Below are 19,702 nucleotides of genomic sequence, written 5' to 3'. Positions count from 1 at the left end.
TGGGTAGTATATTGGACAAACACACTAACGTGCCGAGTGCCGGGGTTAACCGGCCATAGAGTACAGTTTCAATGGGGGGATGCTTCTTCCCCGCGGACGAAGTCCGGGAACGAAAAGTTTATATCGATAAAGTCCACGTAAAATAGCATGGCATGAACATAATTTGTGCATACTTAAAAAAATGATTTTTCATTCATTAAAGCCAATTTTGCTCACGAAAGTTTGCTCTTCTTTAATATTCATTCAGTATCGTGCGTTGTCTAGATTTCATCCCCAGTATTCCATTGTATCAAGACATGCCTTGCCTTCCTTTCAAAACAAAGCAAATCTATCTTGACACTTTTTAAGTTTGTTTATTATATACAAATACTTCTTTATGGTACAAATCGTGATGGCACTTTCCTATCACGATTTGTACCCAAATATGGCAACACCCAAATATGGGAACGAGATTACGAACGAGATCACCGTCCCGGCACCTGATTGGTCGGTAGGAAGCGCAGCACGAAATTTAAACTTCGGTCAAAGTTCACCGCGGGAGCACTCTGCTGAGAGAAGGTGAGATATTCTGTTTCTGCTGTTGTTTTTACCTCTTTTTGTTGGTAGACATCCAATTAAACATTTCTTGGTTTATTAAAGGGTAACTAAAGTGGCTTATTCTTTTTTTCGTGTCGTTTTCAAGCTAAAATACCGGCAAAATTTCATACGACGGTCGAAACTGTTGTGTCTTTTGTTACTGTTGTTGTCTTGTCTCAAACAAAGCAAAATGGCCACAAAATAAAATTTTCTTCTTCCCTTGTTCCTGTATGTCTACAGTTTATAGGCAGAATTTCTGATTTTCTGTGCAATTTTCATCTAATTACTATGAAGTATTGGTTTAAAACACAAACTGTTGGTAGTGCCTCGTTTGAAGGTCTACGTTATATCATGTTGTGTTCTCGATAGACAACATAACCTGCATACCACTGCATAACCAACAACTTCTCCTCACACAGAAGCCTAGATGCTAGACTTTTTCCAGGGAATGCACAGGCCAAGCCCTCGGCTCTGGGGCCAACATGCCCTCAAGGAAATTCTACCACAGCCCCCTAGGCTAGTTGGTTCTCAGGGTCTATCTACTTGTAGGGGGTGTGGTATAAATTCCTTGGAAGCATGTTAACCCTAGACTAGAAGTTAGAACCGAGGAGCTGGCCTGTGCACGCCCTGGAAACAGTCTAGCATCCAAGAAAAAAAGCTTGTGATTTGAGGCCCGAAATTAAATCCCCTTGCACTTAAATGCATGTACAGTATCTCTGGTCATATCTGATGTTGAACAGTTGCCTAATGGCTACAGAGCTGGTTACAGTTTGAAATTTCAACTCTAAGACCTCTTTCACAAATAATTTTCCTGACAGCAGCCTGTACTTTCAGAGGATTCATCATTGGACACATGGAGAACATGACTGGGGGTGTTTTATACCTGGAGAATGCAGACACTGAGAACGGTAGTGTCTTCCTCAATGCTGTTGTCAAGCAGCTTGTTGACAACAACACACACGGTACAGCAGTTTTCCATTATTATGTATAACTCTTTTATATAGTATATCTGGCCTTTCCAGGTTGACAAGTGTCAGTTGTTTTTGAATAGACAATTCACTTCTGTGTTTCACTCAATTACTGCTTAGCATATGAACAGTAGGTGTGAAGCAGTTATAGCAATGGTCAGACAATGACAATGTACATGTCCTCAAATGCATCTACTATCGTGTCAGTCAGGGCCCGATAGGGCTTGAAATTATTGTTGCTGTTGTTTTTTTTTGGGGGGGGGGGGGGGGTAGGTGCATAGCAGCACCTGACATAAAGGTTTTTTTAAATGCGAAGTAAAAAATTGACATAATATAGAGTAGAATGTCATCAGAATCTAACAGCAAACCTTACTGCCTTTCTTCATCACTTGAATCTGAAATTCTGACCTAGAATTTTGTACAAGTCTTTCACATTTTTTTCTGAAACTATTGCCAAGAATATGCTCTCGAGCTCTACTAGTGCACAAAAGGACTAGTAGTAATACTTTAGATATTACATTACATGTTCACCCAAGGAGCTTTTATCTTGGTTCACCAGTGCACAAACATTCAAATTAGGTGCAAAGCTCCAATTTTGTGGTCTAAGAACTCTTGTTTCCTTCTGTACCTGCACAGATGAGCAGCAGCTGTGTGTGATAGGAAATCCTGTGCACAGTGGGAACATCTCCCTCAGCCATCCTGTACTGTCCCTGACGGATGTGTACCTGACGTGGTACAGGAGTCTGGGGCTCAGGAGGAACACACGGGAAACCATTCTCACTCCTGATGACCAGCTGGTAGCCCTGCAGCTGTGTATGGCGGAACTCAACTCCCAGGTATGAGTTAACCTGTAAATACTAGGGGTGGGTACTGGTACAGAAAATTCAGGTTCAGGTCCACAGGATCAGGTCCAGATCCAGACCTGAACCTGGTACAGTATGAGAAAACTTGTGAATAGTCGATACTCAAAACAATGGTCAATTTTGCTACAAAGAAATCTGTTTTGCAGAGTATTCGACTCCCACTGGCGTTTTTTAATCTAACTGCGTCTGTACGATTGACTGTAAAACTTGGTAGAAATGACTATATATAGACTGTAATCTAATTAGCTCGTTATTTTCTTCGACTGGTTAGCCAACCGCGGGTAGGATCACCTGACGACCGAAGGTTGGAGGGTGATCTGACCCGCAGGAGGGCTGACCATTCACATTGGAAGAAAATAAAGTGTTTTTAGTTTGCAGTCAAAACAAGGTGAAAGGCTGACAGATGATAGAAAAATAAAATTTTCAGAGAACATTATAGAGATCACCTGGGAAATTGTGAACATAAAACCATCTCAAACATTTCCCCTCATATGTAGTGTATCAACCTTTTCTATACCATTTTACACTTCTTAACAGCCATTTGAAAATTGACAACAAGATGATTCTCATTCTCCTCTCTAGCAAATTGGAGCATTTGAAGTTCAGGCCAGTGATGTCCTGGAGGCTGTCAATCATCTCATTCAAGACAAGCTGGGTAACCTAGCAACAGCAGGAGGCCCCACCCACAGGGATGACTACCACCTGATCAGGGAAGCCTATGACAAGTTTCTGGATCACTGTAATGTGTCTGACATAGCAGGTAAAGAGCAGAGTAGAAACCTGAATGCTTTTTTGAATATTTTTGGCAACAAGGGTTATTGAACTTTGATTTATGCAGATAATCTTAGAGTTGTTACCTTTTCAACTTAGATAGAATTTGTGACAGATTTTGAAACCCAAATGCCTGGGGGATTGATTTTTTTACATTCTTAGACCCGCAGTAATGTATGTAGAAACATCTGGTAGTTCTATAGGCTAGACATCTACTAGGTAACCTTTTACTAGGTAATCTATTTCCTTACAAGTACAAGTACAAAGTAGAACTTGGGCATGTATCTTCCTAGAATTTAGAGTAGAGCTTTGCCATAAAAGGTTGCATGGCACAATATGCAAATTTTCATGAATTTTATCAAAACACCCTAAATTTAAAAATCAGTATATCAGTTCATTTAATTTTAGTCCACAATATTTTACTAGACACAATGCCTTCTTATTTCCTTGTACAGATGTGTTCCTACGAGTGCAGGAGAAGTTCCAGCTGGACCCAGATACAGCACAACGGTGCAGAAGCAGCTCTAAATACATCCTGTTAGAGCTGCCACAAACTCAGCTGGAGGTGAGCTTACAAATAACTTACTCAAATTGTATTGGTGAATAAGCTTTTAGACAAAGCATCAGGACTTTAATAGTAGCTTTTATTAATCTGCATATGTGTGTTTGTTGCTATGGGCCAATATATTGATGTCTGACATTGATATATGATGTGAAAATAAAACAGCAACAGTCAATGAGTCTTATACAGTGTTTAGCATACTGCAAAATGCACTTAAGTCTGTGGAGATTTGATTTTGCAGTAGCAGGAAAATGGAGTGTATGTGGTTTTGAGCTCACGGTAGCACTATATACTGTAGTCACATACTGTAATGGGATAACTCTTGCAAGTTTACGTTCTGACATATTGATCCTGAAGAAGGTGATCATGACAGTGGCCGTTGAAAATTTGATCCATGTGTACCTTTGTGTTGGAAGAAAGTTTAGCATTGTGCTATGATTACTACCAACACCGATGAGCTTCCAATCCAAGATAATGGAATTAGTTTGTGGTTAAGTGGCCTGACCACAAAAAATGCCCAAAATAAACATTTATGTATCGACAGTAGTTTGCCTTCAGTCAAAATTGTACTAAAAGTACACACCAAAGCTTGTAAACAGTTGGGACCATGGGACCGTTGCAATCCATGAATCCAGGTATTAAACCTCCCCGTTTCCTGATGTTGTCTTCTGTTGATTTAGACGGAGATGCTGAAGCTACTCGTGGACAAGTCAGTCACTGTTGTCACCATGGAGACGTCCCTCGACACATCTTTCAGCCAATCCGTGGAGCCAGCAGATGTGAGATTGACCAATCAAGAGACAGATCTCAATGACCTTTTAGAGAGGGGCCACTCTCTATCAACAACTGTGCTGTCAAGTTCCAGTGCAACTGAGGTGAGGAGAAGACAAGTTTTGCTGCAACATTGTGGTTCACATACATTAGTTCTTAAAATCTTGTTTATAAGAATTTACTGGCAACTTTTACAGGAAAAAAGTTTGTCGAGGCTGTTTCTTGATCAAGAAATTTCATGGGCACTAGTGCTGAGGCTACATATCTATCCTGAAATTTCTTTTTTCATATCAGGATGTTCCTGTCAACCAACCTTTTTTTTCACTGTTGACAGGCACTGTTGGAACCAATCAGGAGCCAAGGAAGGCAACTGTCAGTAGTTTATATTCTTTGCACTAGCTCAGATCACTGCCCCAGTCAACTGCTGTAGATGGGGGGCCAGTAAAGTCTGGTCTATGAGGATAGGTCACTATAGATTGGATTCTTCATGCTTTTGACAATGAGGAAAATTATCCAATGGACCACACAGAAGTTGTCACACTGGCCAGGTAATCTTTATGTAGAGATGGCACAGTGCAGGGTTGTTGCCAGCACCTGTCCCTCCATTCTTTGATGGGGACGGAAAAAAATTTGCCCATTCCATACTCGGGGACGGACAAAAGATACTTTTAAAAATTGAAATTTTTCACCAAAACATAAACTGCCGTTGAACTGCTTAGTCTACCAGCAAAATTTACACCAGAACCTCCAAATTCCGAAAAAAAAAAAACATTTCAGGAGGGTAGATTTCTTATTTTTTGGGGGGAGCATGCTCCCAGACCCCTCTAGGAACATTGTGCCTTTGGTAGAACTTTGAGGGGACGGAAAATGATTTCAGGCTGGCTACAACCCTGGTACAGTGTGTGCCAGTATTTGACCCTTCCCTTTGCTTGTCCAGAGTTACATCAGGAAAGTGTTCCAGTCCTACCTGACTCTGCTGCTGAACTGTAGAGATGAGATAGCCCTGGCCAGAGCCATCAACATTCCTGACAGAGACCTGGACCACAGGGCCTTCACAGAACTGAAGAGGATGGCAAGGAAGAAGAACATGCCGATGTGCCAGGTTCGGATTAACTCTGTCCTATTTGTTCCATCATTACAGACAAAGGAAACTACAGAGCCCACACATTCTTCTTCTGTCTTCCAATGTCTCAGAAAAATATGTCCATTGGTGCTTTGGTCTCATGTTCTCCAGGGTTGAAAAAGTTGTCTATGAACTTCTGAAACAAGATTAACTTGCTCAGGTCAACTTTTCGCGTGCATGAAAATTCAAATGACATTTCTCTAATGTATTTCTACCTTGAGCAACTACATTCTTTATTTTTGCCTGAATTGCCTCTATTTTTCATGTTCACCAATGCTTGATTCCATGACTGTGGAAAGTAACCAAGTACTTAAAAACTCTTGACCAATTAGGCAAGTATAGTAGGACATGCACGTGGGAATGGGCACTTTCACTTGCCCTGGACAATCAGACTAATCCAAACCTGTTCTCCATTTTTTGTTCGTCTTTTTCTTGTTCCTTACTTGCCTTGGGGCAAGAATTTCTGATCAATGTATTATAATAACTGATGTTCAGCCTAATGTTCAGTCCTGTCAGTTTTGAGTAAGGCTATAATAAACTGAATTTCACCATGCTGAAATAAGCTGTGCAGGTATTTCTGCCTGGTGTCTACCTGCACCTAACCTGCACTAGCCCATGTACTGGGTTTTATACATAAATGTCATATGATGTAGATGTATGTGGATTGTTATTAGCTGCATTGACTGTTACCACCTATAAAGTATAAAAGAAAAAATAGCAATGGTTCCTGAACAATTCTAGTACGATCCATACTTCCTAGATTCAGAGTGGTGCAGGTAAACTTTGTCTGGTGCAGGTAATTTTCAATGTTACCTGCACCAGTGCAGGTATGCAGAAAAATGTATTTCAAGCCCTGAATATAGGCATATAGCATCTCAACTTCACATTCATAGTTTTGATCTTTGTTTATTCCATGCCTAGACTGCTGTGTCATTTGTCATGCAAAAGAGACTGGGAGGGAAAAGCTATGCTCCAAGCCAGGACAACCCACTTCTCCAGCACATTAAGGTATATTAATTAAGGTGTACACATTAAGGTATACTAATATATCTGTAATCATGTGATTGTTGGAAGTGATATCGCAACCTTTGGCATAATGTTTAGACACACCATACAAATTATTACAATTTGCATCATCTGTTCTTTTTTCATGTGTTCTTTTTTTATCATTTAGGGCCTGAGTGAGTTTGTGACCTTACTACAAAAGATGCAGACAATTGTAGAGGAGTGCACAGATTCAAGGTAGGTAGAAGACAATCGCTTGTTGCTATTGAAGAGTAAGTAGTAGTTTGGACATTACCAAGTTGTTTCATCAGGCTAACAAATAAGGCTGTACATACTGCAGCAGCAACAGTGGTGTAAAGTAGAAACAGTCAGTATAACCCTGAGGAAGGTGACAGCTTGGTAAATAACACAATTGTTTGCAAAAAAAACTTTTAAAGAGCAATCAGGTGAACCCTGGGTAAAGCACTAAGGAAGTATCCCTACTGTAACCATCCCAGCAGCTAAAGGGGCGAATTGACCCCTATAAATACATAAACTAATAAACATCCCAGACAGTCCATACACGCTGGAAACAAAGGCAGGGACACATTAGCATAGAATACTGGTCGAAAATTCAAGTATTTTTCTCTACTGGTTTTCAATGAAACACTATCAAACCCTGCAGAATGATCCAGATAGTTGTAACAAAGTTACATAATCGAGGTCCTAATAACAGCAACTTTTAAATTTGGGGAAACAAACCTTGTGTTCAAATTGAAACTTTCAATTCTGCTCTGCCAACTTTGTATCAAAGTGTCTTTTTGTATCTACAACATATGATTGCAACTTGAAAATCTTCCTTATAACTGAATTAGCTCTGATATTTATGTGTCTAGAAATATGGCTAATAATGTGGTGTCTATTTATAAGTGTACCAACAGGGGCTATGTAGACTGTACTTGTAACTGTCAGTTATGTCTCACTGTCACAGTACCAGAGTAAGACAAGCCAGCATTTTCATTACTTTATATTCTGGGTTAGGTAAAGCTTTGTGTATAATCATTCTTCAATACCTTATGTAGTATCCTAATTTCAAAATTGAATTGAAAATAAACTTGTGTTGGTCAGTGGTCTCAGCCAGCCTTCCCCGATGTGAACTCCATCACAGTCAACAGAAGACTGAGCTCTAGTAGTTTACGTTAGCCGAATTCATTGAGTGGTTTTATAGTACAGGGTTATATATGAACATTGTTGGAAAAATTTTGACTTTATTTACATTATCATCAATTTGATCTTTCATCAGGTCTGCACTTGGAAGACTTCTGACTGTGCTTAAGAACGTCTTGATGCGCTCCAAGGACCTGACCCTGAGGAAGTCGAGTGTGGAGGTTGTTGCCGTGACGATGATGGAGGAAGCTGGGAGACTGGCGGATCACCTGTCTGACAGACGGACTGACACTGCCAGTCCAAAAAGGGTAAAACAGACATTCTTCCTCATACACATTATGTATTGTAATACTGCAAGTACTGAGTCAGAAATAAGTGGACCTAACAAAAAAATCTTTTTGTTAACATAGTGTTCTTCTTCCAATCTGTTGGAACTTTAAAAAACTTTTTAAAAATCTTATCTTGCCCTTTTGTTCACTGTTCATTCTTATGTTTCTGTGCAGTTAGCTTTAAATGTCCTTTGGCATAATACATACAGCACGGCAGAAGCTGGTTATGTTACAATGTGTTACTCCTACACGTAATCTTTGCACATCTGACTGCAACTATTGTCTAAAGCTGTATAGTGAGGATGCTTCTACTGAATACTGTACTTGGTGGCGATAAGTTCCACTCTATGAATAGTATGATAGTTCTTGGAAAACGCGTTGATGTAGGTTAGACATCCAGGTAATAAGATACGCCAAAACGTAGTTACTCATGCAACTGGATATGGTTTGGGAAACGGTCAGACATTTCAACTACTATCCAGTAGTTAACTAGTGATGAAAACTGCTGGATATATATAGTAGTTGAAATGTCTGACCGTTTCCAAAACCATATCCAGTTGTGGCATGTTCTACACTACGGTATTCTGTGTGGCATGTTCTATGCTGGTATTCTGTGTGGCATGTTCTACGCTGGTATTCTGTGTGGCATGTTCTACACTAGTATTCTGTGTGGCATGTTCTACACTACGGTATTCTGTGTGGCATGTTCTATGCTGGTATTCTGTGTGGCATGTTCTACGCTGGTATTCTGTGTGGCATGTTCTATGCTGGTATTCTGTGTGGCATGTTCTATGCTGGTATTCTGTGTGGCATGTTCTATGCTGGTATTCTGTGTGGCATGTTCTACACTAGTATTCTGTGTGGCATGTTCTATGCTAGTATTCTGTGTGGCATGTTCTATGCTTGTATTCTACGTGGCATGTTCTAAACACCACATTACTGCAGTCCCCAGGCAGCGGTGGCTCGGTGTATGGGAGAGATGTGAGCAGGTTCATCCAGCTGTACCTGGACAGACAGGCCGGGCGGCCCAGTGTCGGCCATGTTGTGGAGGTGCTGAGTGATGTGTACACCAGCCAGAGCACCCCTGTCAGGATCCCATCTCTTGTCTCACAGTTCAGGTACTTATCACCTATGATAACTAGGTCACTTGTGACCATCCTCCTACGCAGGGACATCCAACTCGGAAACCACCTGTCTGGATGTACCCTGCTTTCTCAACGGTCACTCTTAGCTACTGTGGGCGTCGCCACAAACCAGCCAATCAGAGAATAGGCCTTTAAGTTTTCAAAAGGGATCTTGCGTGTATAAGAGTAAGCTCGTGAAACAGAATATTTATAAGCAGGGCGGTCAGGAACTAAGGGTGACTGTTGAGAAAGCAGGGTACATCCAGATAGGTGATTTTGCCATTGGATGTCCCTGCGCAGGAGGATGCTTGTGATGTGATGTCGAGCTTACAATAGGAACTTGTCTTATTGGTCAGGTCTGTAACGAGTGTATATTTTACATTTATGTCACACTTGGACCAAGATAACGCTCTGTTATGTAATACCCGGGCCGTGATAACATTCGATACGGGTGTTCTGGACAAGGTGATATTTTGGTTATGACATAGGCTCCTACTTGCATCACATGGCCCCGGGCTTTGATAGAATCATTCAAAATTTCAAATGTACTTTGGCTACACTGAGTGCACAGCTGTCAAAAATTTGTCCATGTATTCCTGCCGACCAACAAAATGTAACTGTTATGTTATGTTATGTTAAGAAAAGGAAATGTTTGATTTCTGCCTCCTCTCACAGCCTTCTTGAAAATTCTACAGCAGCAAAATTGTGCAAATGTCACCACACCTTAACCGCTCATCCTTCATAATCTGATATCTCATATGTTATCCCAACACCAGGTCTCCTGACACAGAGACAGAGAAAAGTAGAGAAGACACTCCTTTGCTTCAGAGAACTATGCAGAGAATGAAGGAACTGAACAATAAGGTTTGTTTGCTCTATGATTCAATGCCCTTGAATTCTGCCCTGTGGTAGTCTGGTTTCATCTCTGGATATCTTATTCATATCAGCATCTTTTCTTATAAAAGTTACATTAAGAACAATTGTTGCAATCCCTGGTTTGACCCATGAAATACATTTTAAAGGTTAAATGTCTTGATTTTTCCTCTCTGAAACTGTATACCATGGTATACACAGTGGACTACTACTAGACTGTATACCAAAGACGTATATTTGAAATTGCATGTCATACGCCATTAAGTATGCACCCTAGTTCTGAATGGTTTAGTTCTGTTAGATGCTGAACAGAGGTTGTCTCTACCCAGACTAACTATGCTGGCTGTATGGAGATTAACTCACCAGGGGAGTACGAGTACCTTGTGGTTTCATTTGCCACACATTACCCTTACTGTGGCCTCACTCTTCTATCATTATGTTTCCCATAAGGAAAACATATTGTTTGTGCTGGTGTTCCTCTTTCTTTATTCTTCTTGTCATATTTGGCGACACCTCATGGGTGAGCCTATTTTATTTGCCAACGCCTCATTGGCAAGCTTAAATTAGTAATAGTATTGTGTGCGAGTAGCTCGACAAAAGGCAAATTTACTGTGGGGGATACACCCTACATTTTTTAGTTCATCCTATTTTTGCCAAATTCTACTACCCCTTAGGAAGGCCTGGGAAGGGTTATGAAATGCTTACAATGGTTCAATTTGTTACAGAAGCTAGCAGTGCCTAGGTACCAGTCGGACTGTACCTGGGCCATGCCAGCTGTGTCAGTTAGTCCACTCAACAACAAGGAGGAGATCCATGTGGACTACTCACCTGTCAATCATGATATCATCCAAGCTCAAGCTCCTCCCACCAACATCCTGCAAGCAGAGGATAATCTGCAGTGTGACGAAGAAGAAAAGAAGAGGAAGAGAAAAGACCTCATCAACAAGATTCTAGAATCAGCTGATGACCAGGAAAATGTCAACCTTGACAGAGAACCCTCAACCAAGAACTCCGGGAAGAGAAAACTGAAGGATGGAGGAACTGCTTCTTCTCAGCCACCAAGCAAGAAGCCTAAGAAGCCTGCAGCTACAAAGTCCAAGAAGAAAGTGGCTCCCCTGCTCACTGGACAGAAAAAGCTGACAACGTTCTTCAGAATGTAATGTTTTCTTTAATCTTAGCATTCAACCATGTCCATTGAATGTACTGCTCTTGTTGACATGGAGGACTTCGAGCTTTTGATGTTGAAATATTGATAATTTAACATTCAATGACCTTCTCTGGTTATTATACTTTTTATTAGGTGTTGTTTTTAAACAATACTTGGTGGTCTTTGATTTTAAGTGTCAGTAGACGTTGCAGTTTTCTATGTTTTTTAGCTTTGTATAAAATTGTAAATAGTCATCAATGACAATCTTATTCAGGTGCAATTAATTGATGTAAAACCACAGACTGGTCAAACCATAATTATACACCAACTTGACTACCAGTAAAACACTTCAACGCCTGGCTTTGCCATGTATTTTCATCTTGTATGTATTCAGTAAGGTAACATCATTGTATCATCTGAGATACGTAAATATAACAGTTGTACAGTTAGCGATTATGTATACAGAAGACAAGCTCATGTTTCCCCACCATGTGTACCTAACATGCAATTTTAAAAATTTGTACAAAGGTTGATAATAAACAATGTCGTCTTTTTGCCTATTCTTGGTCTATGTACAGTTAGTATTATATACACCATACCCAAGTACTTTGTAGCCTGGGTACCATCCGGATAGTAGTTCGCTCCTATGTTCACTTCTGCTATCCGTCTGGAGACGTGCACATTCAAACCGTTTGGTGCTAACGTCAGTTAATGAGCGAATCAAGGAATGGGTTCTAGAGCGCTCGTTCGATGACAACAGGCCCTCTCGCAAGCAGACGGAGAGCTTGTCCGGTGTTGGAACGCCTGTTCGGACGATCGCTTGAACCCATTCCATAATTTGCTCTTATGTGGGGACCAATCAGCGCCTGCGTCCAAAATTTGGACGATTCCAGACGTTAAGATGGTCCGCGTTCCCAGACGGAAACACAGAGAAGCGATTGTATATAGTGTATAATGAATGTCAGAGCTAGAAGCGACTGTATATAGTATATATTGAACGCCGGAGCGAACTACTTTCCGGATGGTACCCAGGCTAAGTACTTTGTGCATCTTGTTCAGTACAGTCTGCAATTCCTAACCTACATAAAATTTTACATGATCTTGATGTTAAAACTGACCTCCTAACATGACAAACAAATTTACAATGACTATTGTTTAGCCACTTTGTCTAGAAGCAGCATTTAGAAAAACATATTGCAGACTGTTTTGCAACTGTATCAAGATGACATCAAAGACCAGCCTTACACTACCTCAATCTTTGTTCAATGGAGTCCAAAAGTTTAGTGTTGTGTGACTATCAATTATCAACTATCAGCTAGGTAGTTGATTATCTCAACCTTATTTCAATTTATTCCTGTCTGGATTTTCCAAAATTTTCATATTAATGCAAGAAAAAGCTGTCAGGTGTTAGATAGCCATATCTATAACAGTCATTCCTTGTGCATATACATGTAGGCCAAGCAGTGTAGATTTGGGCACCGAAAACAAAGAACATACTAAAGATTATGTATGGCCATACTGTTCAAAACAGACATTTACCACGTCAATCTTGTAACCACAGCAATATTCAAGAAATCACAAACAAGAGTCTACCTCTTTGCTAGATGTTGTCTACATCATTCAACAGTGCTTTATTCAACTAATAGCAATAACAAGGTGCCAATTTCCTAAGGCACCACTCCTTCCATCAGCAAACAAAGAAGGGATATCTTGTACACATTAGAAACAATAACATATCATTTCCGAAAATAGTTTCATCAGGTTGGTAGAATATGGGATATAGGAGAATTCTTTTTATACAACCAGCAGGTACTTACATTTCGATGTCTCTTAGACACCTTCGTCAGAGCTTCTAACTGGAGTTCTGCTTTTCACCGCTATATGTAGCCGATGTAGGTGGCACTTTTGCGGTGAGAAAACAATCCCAAACGTTCTGGCGGTCTGGATAAGAAAGTCAACCCCAGTGATAAACCCGAACGAGGGGGGATACAAGCTTAGCCACATTTGGGATTGTTTTTTCACCTACATATAGCGGTGAGAAGCAGAACTCCAGTTAGAAGCTCAAGCAATGTAAGTTCCTGCTGGTTGTAAAAAGAATTCTCCTATATCGAATAACATATCAATATGGCTGCTGACTCAACGAAGTTGTCGGTTGAAGGCATTGTACGCAGACTCCAGGTCAAAAAGCATCTGTCGGACCTGGTTGTCATCCAGTTCATCATGGGCCTGCATGTTACTGAATGTTTGGAGCCTGGAGGGACAGAAGGATAAACAACAGGTGTACTGTGTACACAAACATGAGATGCAAAAAACAATAATAGAAACTAACATTCTAACTAACACAATTATCTCAAGCGTTCATGAAGTCTTTTTAAATATATTTTGTAATGTCAATTTAATTCAGCATACCTACAAAACAAGTGCACAGACTCCACACAAATACGCCAAGTAACTGGATAAATTTTTGGAAGATTCAGATATCAGATAGTATCTTTTATCAGTGAATGAGAATGACAATTGTGAACACTTGTCTGCAGGCTCATTGTCAGTCACCGATGACAGATAGTACTACGTAAGGTCCTAGTAAAAAATCTGTTTCTATGCTTAATTTGCCGATGATGAGTATATGTGTTGATCTTACCATCTGCTGACTGTTGCTTTCCCCTCAAAGTCAGGAGGAAGAGAACTGAGTCTGTTCATAGTTTCCAGGAGCTCACGCAAGTCTGGCTGAATCTGGAGTGAGGAAAATGTCAATATTTGTACAATTATATAAAAAAAGGAAATCATAGTCTTTGATTGAGACTTTTCCCTTGTGTAAGAATTTCATCAAGCCTTAAGCTTGTAAAACTTTGTACCTACTTACAGTGGTGGTGATCACACAGAGAGAAAATAGCTTGAGTCTGCAAGCTCTTAAAGAACATTTTTGGCAGCAATACGGCCAGTGTCCTCATGCTCAGTGTGCACTATATGTAATGGCTGATGTTCACAGGTAATATGCTGATAGATTTTCACACAAAAAATATGCTTGCCTCTCTGGCAAGTTTGAAATTCGGTGACATCCTGGCAATCAAAAGTTCCGCTGAAGGTTGTTGACAGAGTGATGAAGTCCACAGCAAAGAAAGAAAAATTCTGTCCTTCCTTATAATTTCTCCATGAACTCACCTCATCCATAGCCCTGATCTCCAGCCTCAACTTGTCCATGACTGTGATGAACAGCTGAAAATGAAATCAGAAAAAAAGTTATGTACTAGATGGTGTCATACCATTCGACATTGTGACAGTGTTAAGGAGGAACAGGTCAGCTAGTGCTAGGATAAAAATTGAAGCTTGCAAGACAGCTAACAAAGGACGCTAAACCAGATAGTGAGTGTGTGTGTGTGAGTGCAAAAGGGTAAAGAAAAAATAACATTCCTGAACAAGTTTACAAGTCTTTGCAAAATGACTTGGAAACCATAAATCACTTATACAAATTATACACATCCTCATTGTATGCAGAAATGAGTTTTGAGTGTGAATTTTGTATAGATGTTTGGGATGTGATGTGCCATGGGTTTCTGAGTGGTTTTGCTGTCGACAACATGGACGGGTGGTCATTCCCCGTGAAGATGTGCTGGTAGACATCGAAAATTTGGGAGGTATGTACTGTACCTTTACAAAACAGTCATTGATTGAAGAAAATTGTTGTAACTGTATGCAAACGTGACTGATGAACCTCTTCAACGATGCAGGGGGTATGCTTTTAATGTTTGTCTTTCCCATCTGATGGCATTAACCATGATAAATGAAGATAAATGTAGCAAAGGAAAAATAATGCAAAATTTGATTGGATTGGCATTTGAAAGCCAATATTGTTACTTTTTGTTGTTAAATTTGTCATTTTAAACCTAAGAAAAGATATCATCATCTCATGAAGTTCAGATTGTGTGGACAAACTTTTGTGTGACATTTTTGTCACAACATGCAAATTACCATCTTGGGACAGATGGATGGATGGGTCCTCGATACAACCCTGGTCTGCCACCTCTAGCTAGTGAAATGATATGCAAAGGTTGCCCTTTCTGAGCCCCAACTGAATGGTGGATGATACTACCTGCTCATGAAATGTTAAAACAGCTACAATTTACTTACTGAGACTATATCTGCGATACTCTTGGATGTGTTGCCCTTATCATCCTTGATTGTGATTGGTCGATCCTCCTTTATTCTTTCGAGAGCAGCTGGACAGTTCATCTGCGAGGTGAATAAAATATGATTCTTTATCAATCATTCAAATCTGAAGAAACTTGAAATGGCAAGCTGCATCTGTTACAACCACCCTTCGACACAACCAGCTTTGCAGACAGAAGGCGAGGCAGCAGCTGGTTATATTACTGTAAATGAGCTGTCAACCTAACTATAGGTGTTGCTTAAAGCTATCTAGTGAGGATACTCCTAAAGTTCTTGGTGGCAAGGAGTTCCACTCTATGATAGTTTTGTGGAAAAACAAATTTTTGACTACCTCAATTCTGAGTTGATAACTGCAGTACTTGAAGGCATTACTATTTCTAGTTCTATCCTGAGCTAGTATTAGATACTAATCAGTCGGTATGTCCACAAATTTATCAATTTATTTCAGGGCTCGAAATACTGGGTGCACCCAAAATTGGAACTGTGCACCCAATTTTTTTCAGTGGGTGCATAGGGTATTTTCTTAGGTTTATGTATGGAAAGATATCAAGTATACTAGTATACATCATATTCTTGACATCTAAGTGTTAGAAAGATAATAAAAAATTCTGTCATGTTACTTGTTTAAGAATTTGATAGCTTGTAACAAAGTTTTGTTGTTAGTTTTTTTTTACATTCTACTTAAATTTAAGTGGTGCACCCAAAAATTTTTTGGTGCACCCAATTTTTTAAGCTGGGTGCACCAGTGCACCTAATCCCAAAAATGAATTTCGAGCCCTGTATTTGGTACATCATGCATAGTCACACTTGAGGGCAGAAGAATAATGCTAATTTTTCATGAATTTAAGTGTGGCCGCGGGAAATAATGTGGAAGGAACTAAACCTAGAAAAAGCCCAATTTCAATGGAAAATCTGAAAACTCAAAAATAAAATTAATTATATTATACTAAATAAAAAATAAAAAAAAAAAATCATTTAATTTTTATATTAAAATTAATTTAAATAAAAATAAAAATTTATTTAAATTAAAATACAAAGTTATTTATTTATAAAATATATGAAAATTTTATTAATTTATATTTAAAAAATAAATTTAAATAATTAAATATAAATAACATTTATAAATTAAAATTAAATATAATAATTTTTTATAATTATGTAATAAATAAAAAATTATTTATAAATTATATAATTTTATATAAAATAATAATAAATAATATAATGAATATTTAAACGAAATGAAATGAAAGAATATAAGTAAATAAATATGTTTAAAAAAAAAATAAACTTCGTTTACAATTTAGATAAAATTAACTAAATATACTAAATTTTAATAAAATATTTAATATAAATGATTATATTTTTATAAAAAATATATAAATTGATATAAATAATTAAATTATAAATTTTATTTTTAAATTAACTAAATAAAAAAATAAATATTATTAATAAAAAAAAATTTTATATTAGAAAATAAAAAAATAATTTATTAAAAATAAAAAAAAATAAATAATGAATATTATTTAAAGTAAAAAAAATAATGAAAATTTATAATTTATAAATTATAAAAATAAGTTCATAAAATAAAAAATAAAAAATTAGCATTATTCTTCTGCCCTCAAGTGGAATTCACTGTGCATCTGTTTTCATTTTGGAGACACTATCACTCCTGTCATAGATACAGAATCTGGCAGTTTCCAGGCTAACTTTGTCAAGGTGTACCTCACTTTGTGACCAAAATTCAATGCCTTAGAGGGTATCAAAGGCATACATGTAATCAAAAACCACAGCCAGGAAAGCTCACCCTGTACTTCTTCATGAAAGCTTCTACAGTCTGGAACTCATCCCCTTTGACCTGTTTGAAGGCTACCTTGTACTGGGCCAAGAGCTTGGAGCAGGCAGCTGTGTACCTGGAATTAAGTACATGTATGTTATTGCACTGCATTCGTAACATTTACCTTCTTTATGTTACTCATTACTAAGTGAAACGACAAGAGGGGCGAGTAGAACAGAAAGAAGCAATATCTACAAATATCCGGACTCCCGGGAATCGAACCCCGGCCGTCAAAGCCGGACAGGTGTTTGGCATGGTCAGTTAGCGCTACTTGAACCCCACTGTTACAGCAGTCTCATTTTTTTTAGATATTTAGTTGCACAACAAGAAAGACCTGCTGCATCTGTTTCATCTATTGTTTATCGTATTATGTACTGCAATGTATCAATACATAATACAATAGATAGTAGATAAAACAGGAGCAGAAGGAGGGGAAAAGAATATTAGCTAATACTAGGCCCTCCTCTATAATAAGCACAAATGCTATGCTGTTCCATGTTAAACTTTACACCATTTCTTCATGAACCCAAAGCTTTGAAAAATCATGACCATATAATGTCAGGAACACAATACAGTACATGTATATCAAAACTGCAGCAGTACCCAAGGAAGTCACCAGGAGGTAAAAAAAAATCTAGTCATTTCTTCATTTAGCCAATACCTACCAACACATATCATAAAGATCCGTCCACAACTTTTTAAGTTACATTGTTACAAACACTCACACAAACAAAACAAAAGACCCCGAAACAAAACCTTCTTGTAAAAGGGGTAAAAAGTTGTGCTGAAAATGTAACATACTCTTCTGGCCTGATGGCATCCTTGATGTAAGCCTTCTCTAGGTTCTGTAGGGTGTTGATGACAGCAAACAGTTCAGCTTGGTTATCATAGCGCTCTCTCTCACGGGACGTCCGATGGAGCTTCACTTCCTGTGACCATAAATAAGTAAGGTTACCACAGAGGATGCATTTGGTTTGGGTATCAAATATCCCAATAATGTAACTTTAACATGCTAGCATGCTCAAGGCTTTCCTTGACAACAGCGCAAAAACTGACTATACATCTCACAGTATTCACAGAAATACTGTACATGTAAGTCATGAAACTTTTTTGCAGCTGTTTTCTTTCTGGGCACTTTGAATTCATGACACTGCCAGTTTTTGTTCCCAATGTAACAGTTACTGTTGTACCATAGAATTGTGTTATACCTCAAATTTGAAACCCTGCAAAAACTTCTTATGATTATACTGTATCTTGTATGTCTCTGTTATTGTTTGTAAAATTTGTCTGTTTTCTTTATTAAAACTGAAGTCTTTAAGTCCTCTTTCTTTCTACTGCCAAATAAGCAACCGCGAAATTAAAAGAAATTACAGTATGACGTGCAGAGAGAGGTCTAAGTGCTACAGCAATGTTTTTTTCATTGAAGTACAGCACCATTGTCCAAAGGCACATATTCCATGTGTCTGCTTGTCCTGCAGTTGGGATTATAATATCTGGTGTATTTTGCCAGCCAGTAGGTACCCACAGATACAAAGAGTTTGCAAATAAATTTGCACAGCTTACCTCCATTAGCTCTGGCCTGTTAGCAGCTGGAAAGAGAATCAGACAGAAGTTACCAACATTACATTGAGCACAGAGCCAAAAATTGTTTTGTGAAGACAAGGAGGTTAAAAATCAACCTAGTTGGTGAAGATGGAGAGTTCAACCTCCTCGGTTCAACAAAAACAACGACCAGTAATATTTCAATTATTAGAAATTGGAAACCATATATGCTAACATGTTTAACTGTTAATAATTTTAAGGCTAACGTTTCTTCATACCAAAACTCTTACCTGAAACTATGACAAATGAAGTTATCTAACGTTATAACGTTACATCATATGAAAAAAAATTATGATTTAGTACAAGAATGCCTGCTAACAAATGACATACTTTTGTAAAATAGAAGTTTAAACCTATTTGTATTCTGTTCCATGCTCTGTGCTCTGTGTCTGTAGAAATCATACGTCTTTGAAGGCAGAAAAGTTGAAGAAACATGCAAGAGGAGATGCTGCCTCATGAATTTGTAGCCCCCCACCCCCAACAATTTAACACTACACGAGACAAATAAAACTACAGGGCGAACAACAACAGCTGTACACTGAGTACCAACCTGGGCCAGGGTTCGCATGTACTCCCTGAAACATGCCTGACGTGCTGTCTGTTCTCGGGAGGGTACAGAATAATGACAGTGCGTCAAAAACGTCAGTTCTGTTTCTGATGTCTGCTTGTCACTTCCGTGTCGTGAGGCTGAGTCAGAATACGTCATCAGAACATTCCAAATTGTTTCTTCATAGGGACAGTACATCATTAAAATAATCATTAAGTAATAAAAGAATAGCACTTGAATTAATTTAACTGTCAATTTCCAATATTTTGCAAATTATTAGATTGTATTAAATTA

The 19,702-nt window shown here is 38.6% G+C and overlaps 2 protein-coding genes across 3 annotated transcripts; one reads left to right on the top strand and one right to left on the bottom strand.

Annotated features, from left to right (window-relative positions):
• Positions 1-409: 409 nt before the first annotated feature.
• LOC118409547 (PCNA-interacting partner-like) lies at positions 410-11,818 on the top strand. Its single transcript, XM_035810649.1, has 13 exons — positions 410-558; positions 1,411-1,538; positions 2,181-2,380; positions 2,990-3,167; positions 3,634-3,743; positions 4,421-4,615; positions 5,449-5,613; positions 6,556-6,642; positions 6,809-6,876; positions 7,922-8,093; positions 9,060-9,232; positions 10,015-10,102; positions 10,837-11,818. Exons 1-13 carry the CDS (start codon positions 425-427, stop codon positions 11,269-11,271), a joined length of 2,133 nt encoding a protein of 710 aa, XP_035666542.1. The 5' UTR covers positions 410-424; the 3' UTR covers positions 11,272-11,818.
• Positions 11,819-13,312: 1,494 nt separating this feature from the next.
• Positions 13,313-19,593, bottom strand: LOC118409332 (vacuolar protein sorting-associated protein 28 homolog). Of its 2 annotated transcripts, none has more exons than XM_035810286.1 (8): positions 19,219-19,249; positions 18,823-18,848; positions 18,061-18,188; positions 17,230-17,335; positions 15,387-15,488; positions 14,421-14,474; positions 13,900-13,991; positions 13,313-13,509 (listed from the first exon to the last, which is right to left on the bottom strand). In XM_035810286.1, exons 1-8 carry the CDS (start codon positions 19,232-19,234, stop codon positions 13,395-13,397), a joined length of 639 nt encoding a protein of 212 aa, XP_035666179.1. In that variant the 5' UTR covers positions 19,235-19,249; the 3' UTR covers positions 13,313-13,394. The 2 variants fall into 2 exon arrangements, with proteins under 2 accessions (XP_035666179.1, XP_035666181.1); XM_035810288.1 differs by lacking the exon at positions 19,219-19,249 and adding an exon at positions 19,412-19,593 and having other exon boundaries at positions 13,315-13,509.
• Positions 19,594-19,702: the final 109 nt, after the last annotated feature.

The sequence above is a fragment of the Branchiostoma floridae genome, chromosome 2, assembly GCF_000003815.2.
Source record: "Branchiostoma floridae strain S238N-H82 chromosome 2, Bfl_VNyyK, whole genome shotgun sequence".
NCBI classification, from domain to species: Eukaryota; Metazoa; Chordata; class Leptocardii; order Amphioxiformes; family Branchiostomatidae; genus Branchiostoma; species Branchiostoma floridae.
This window is presented reverse-complemented; position numbering and strand designations above follow the sequence as displayed.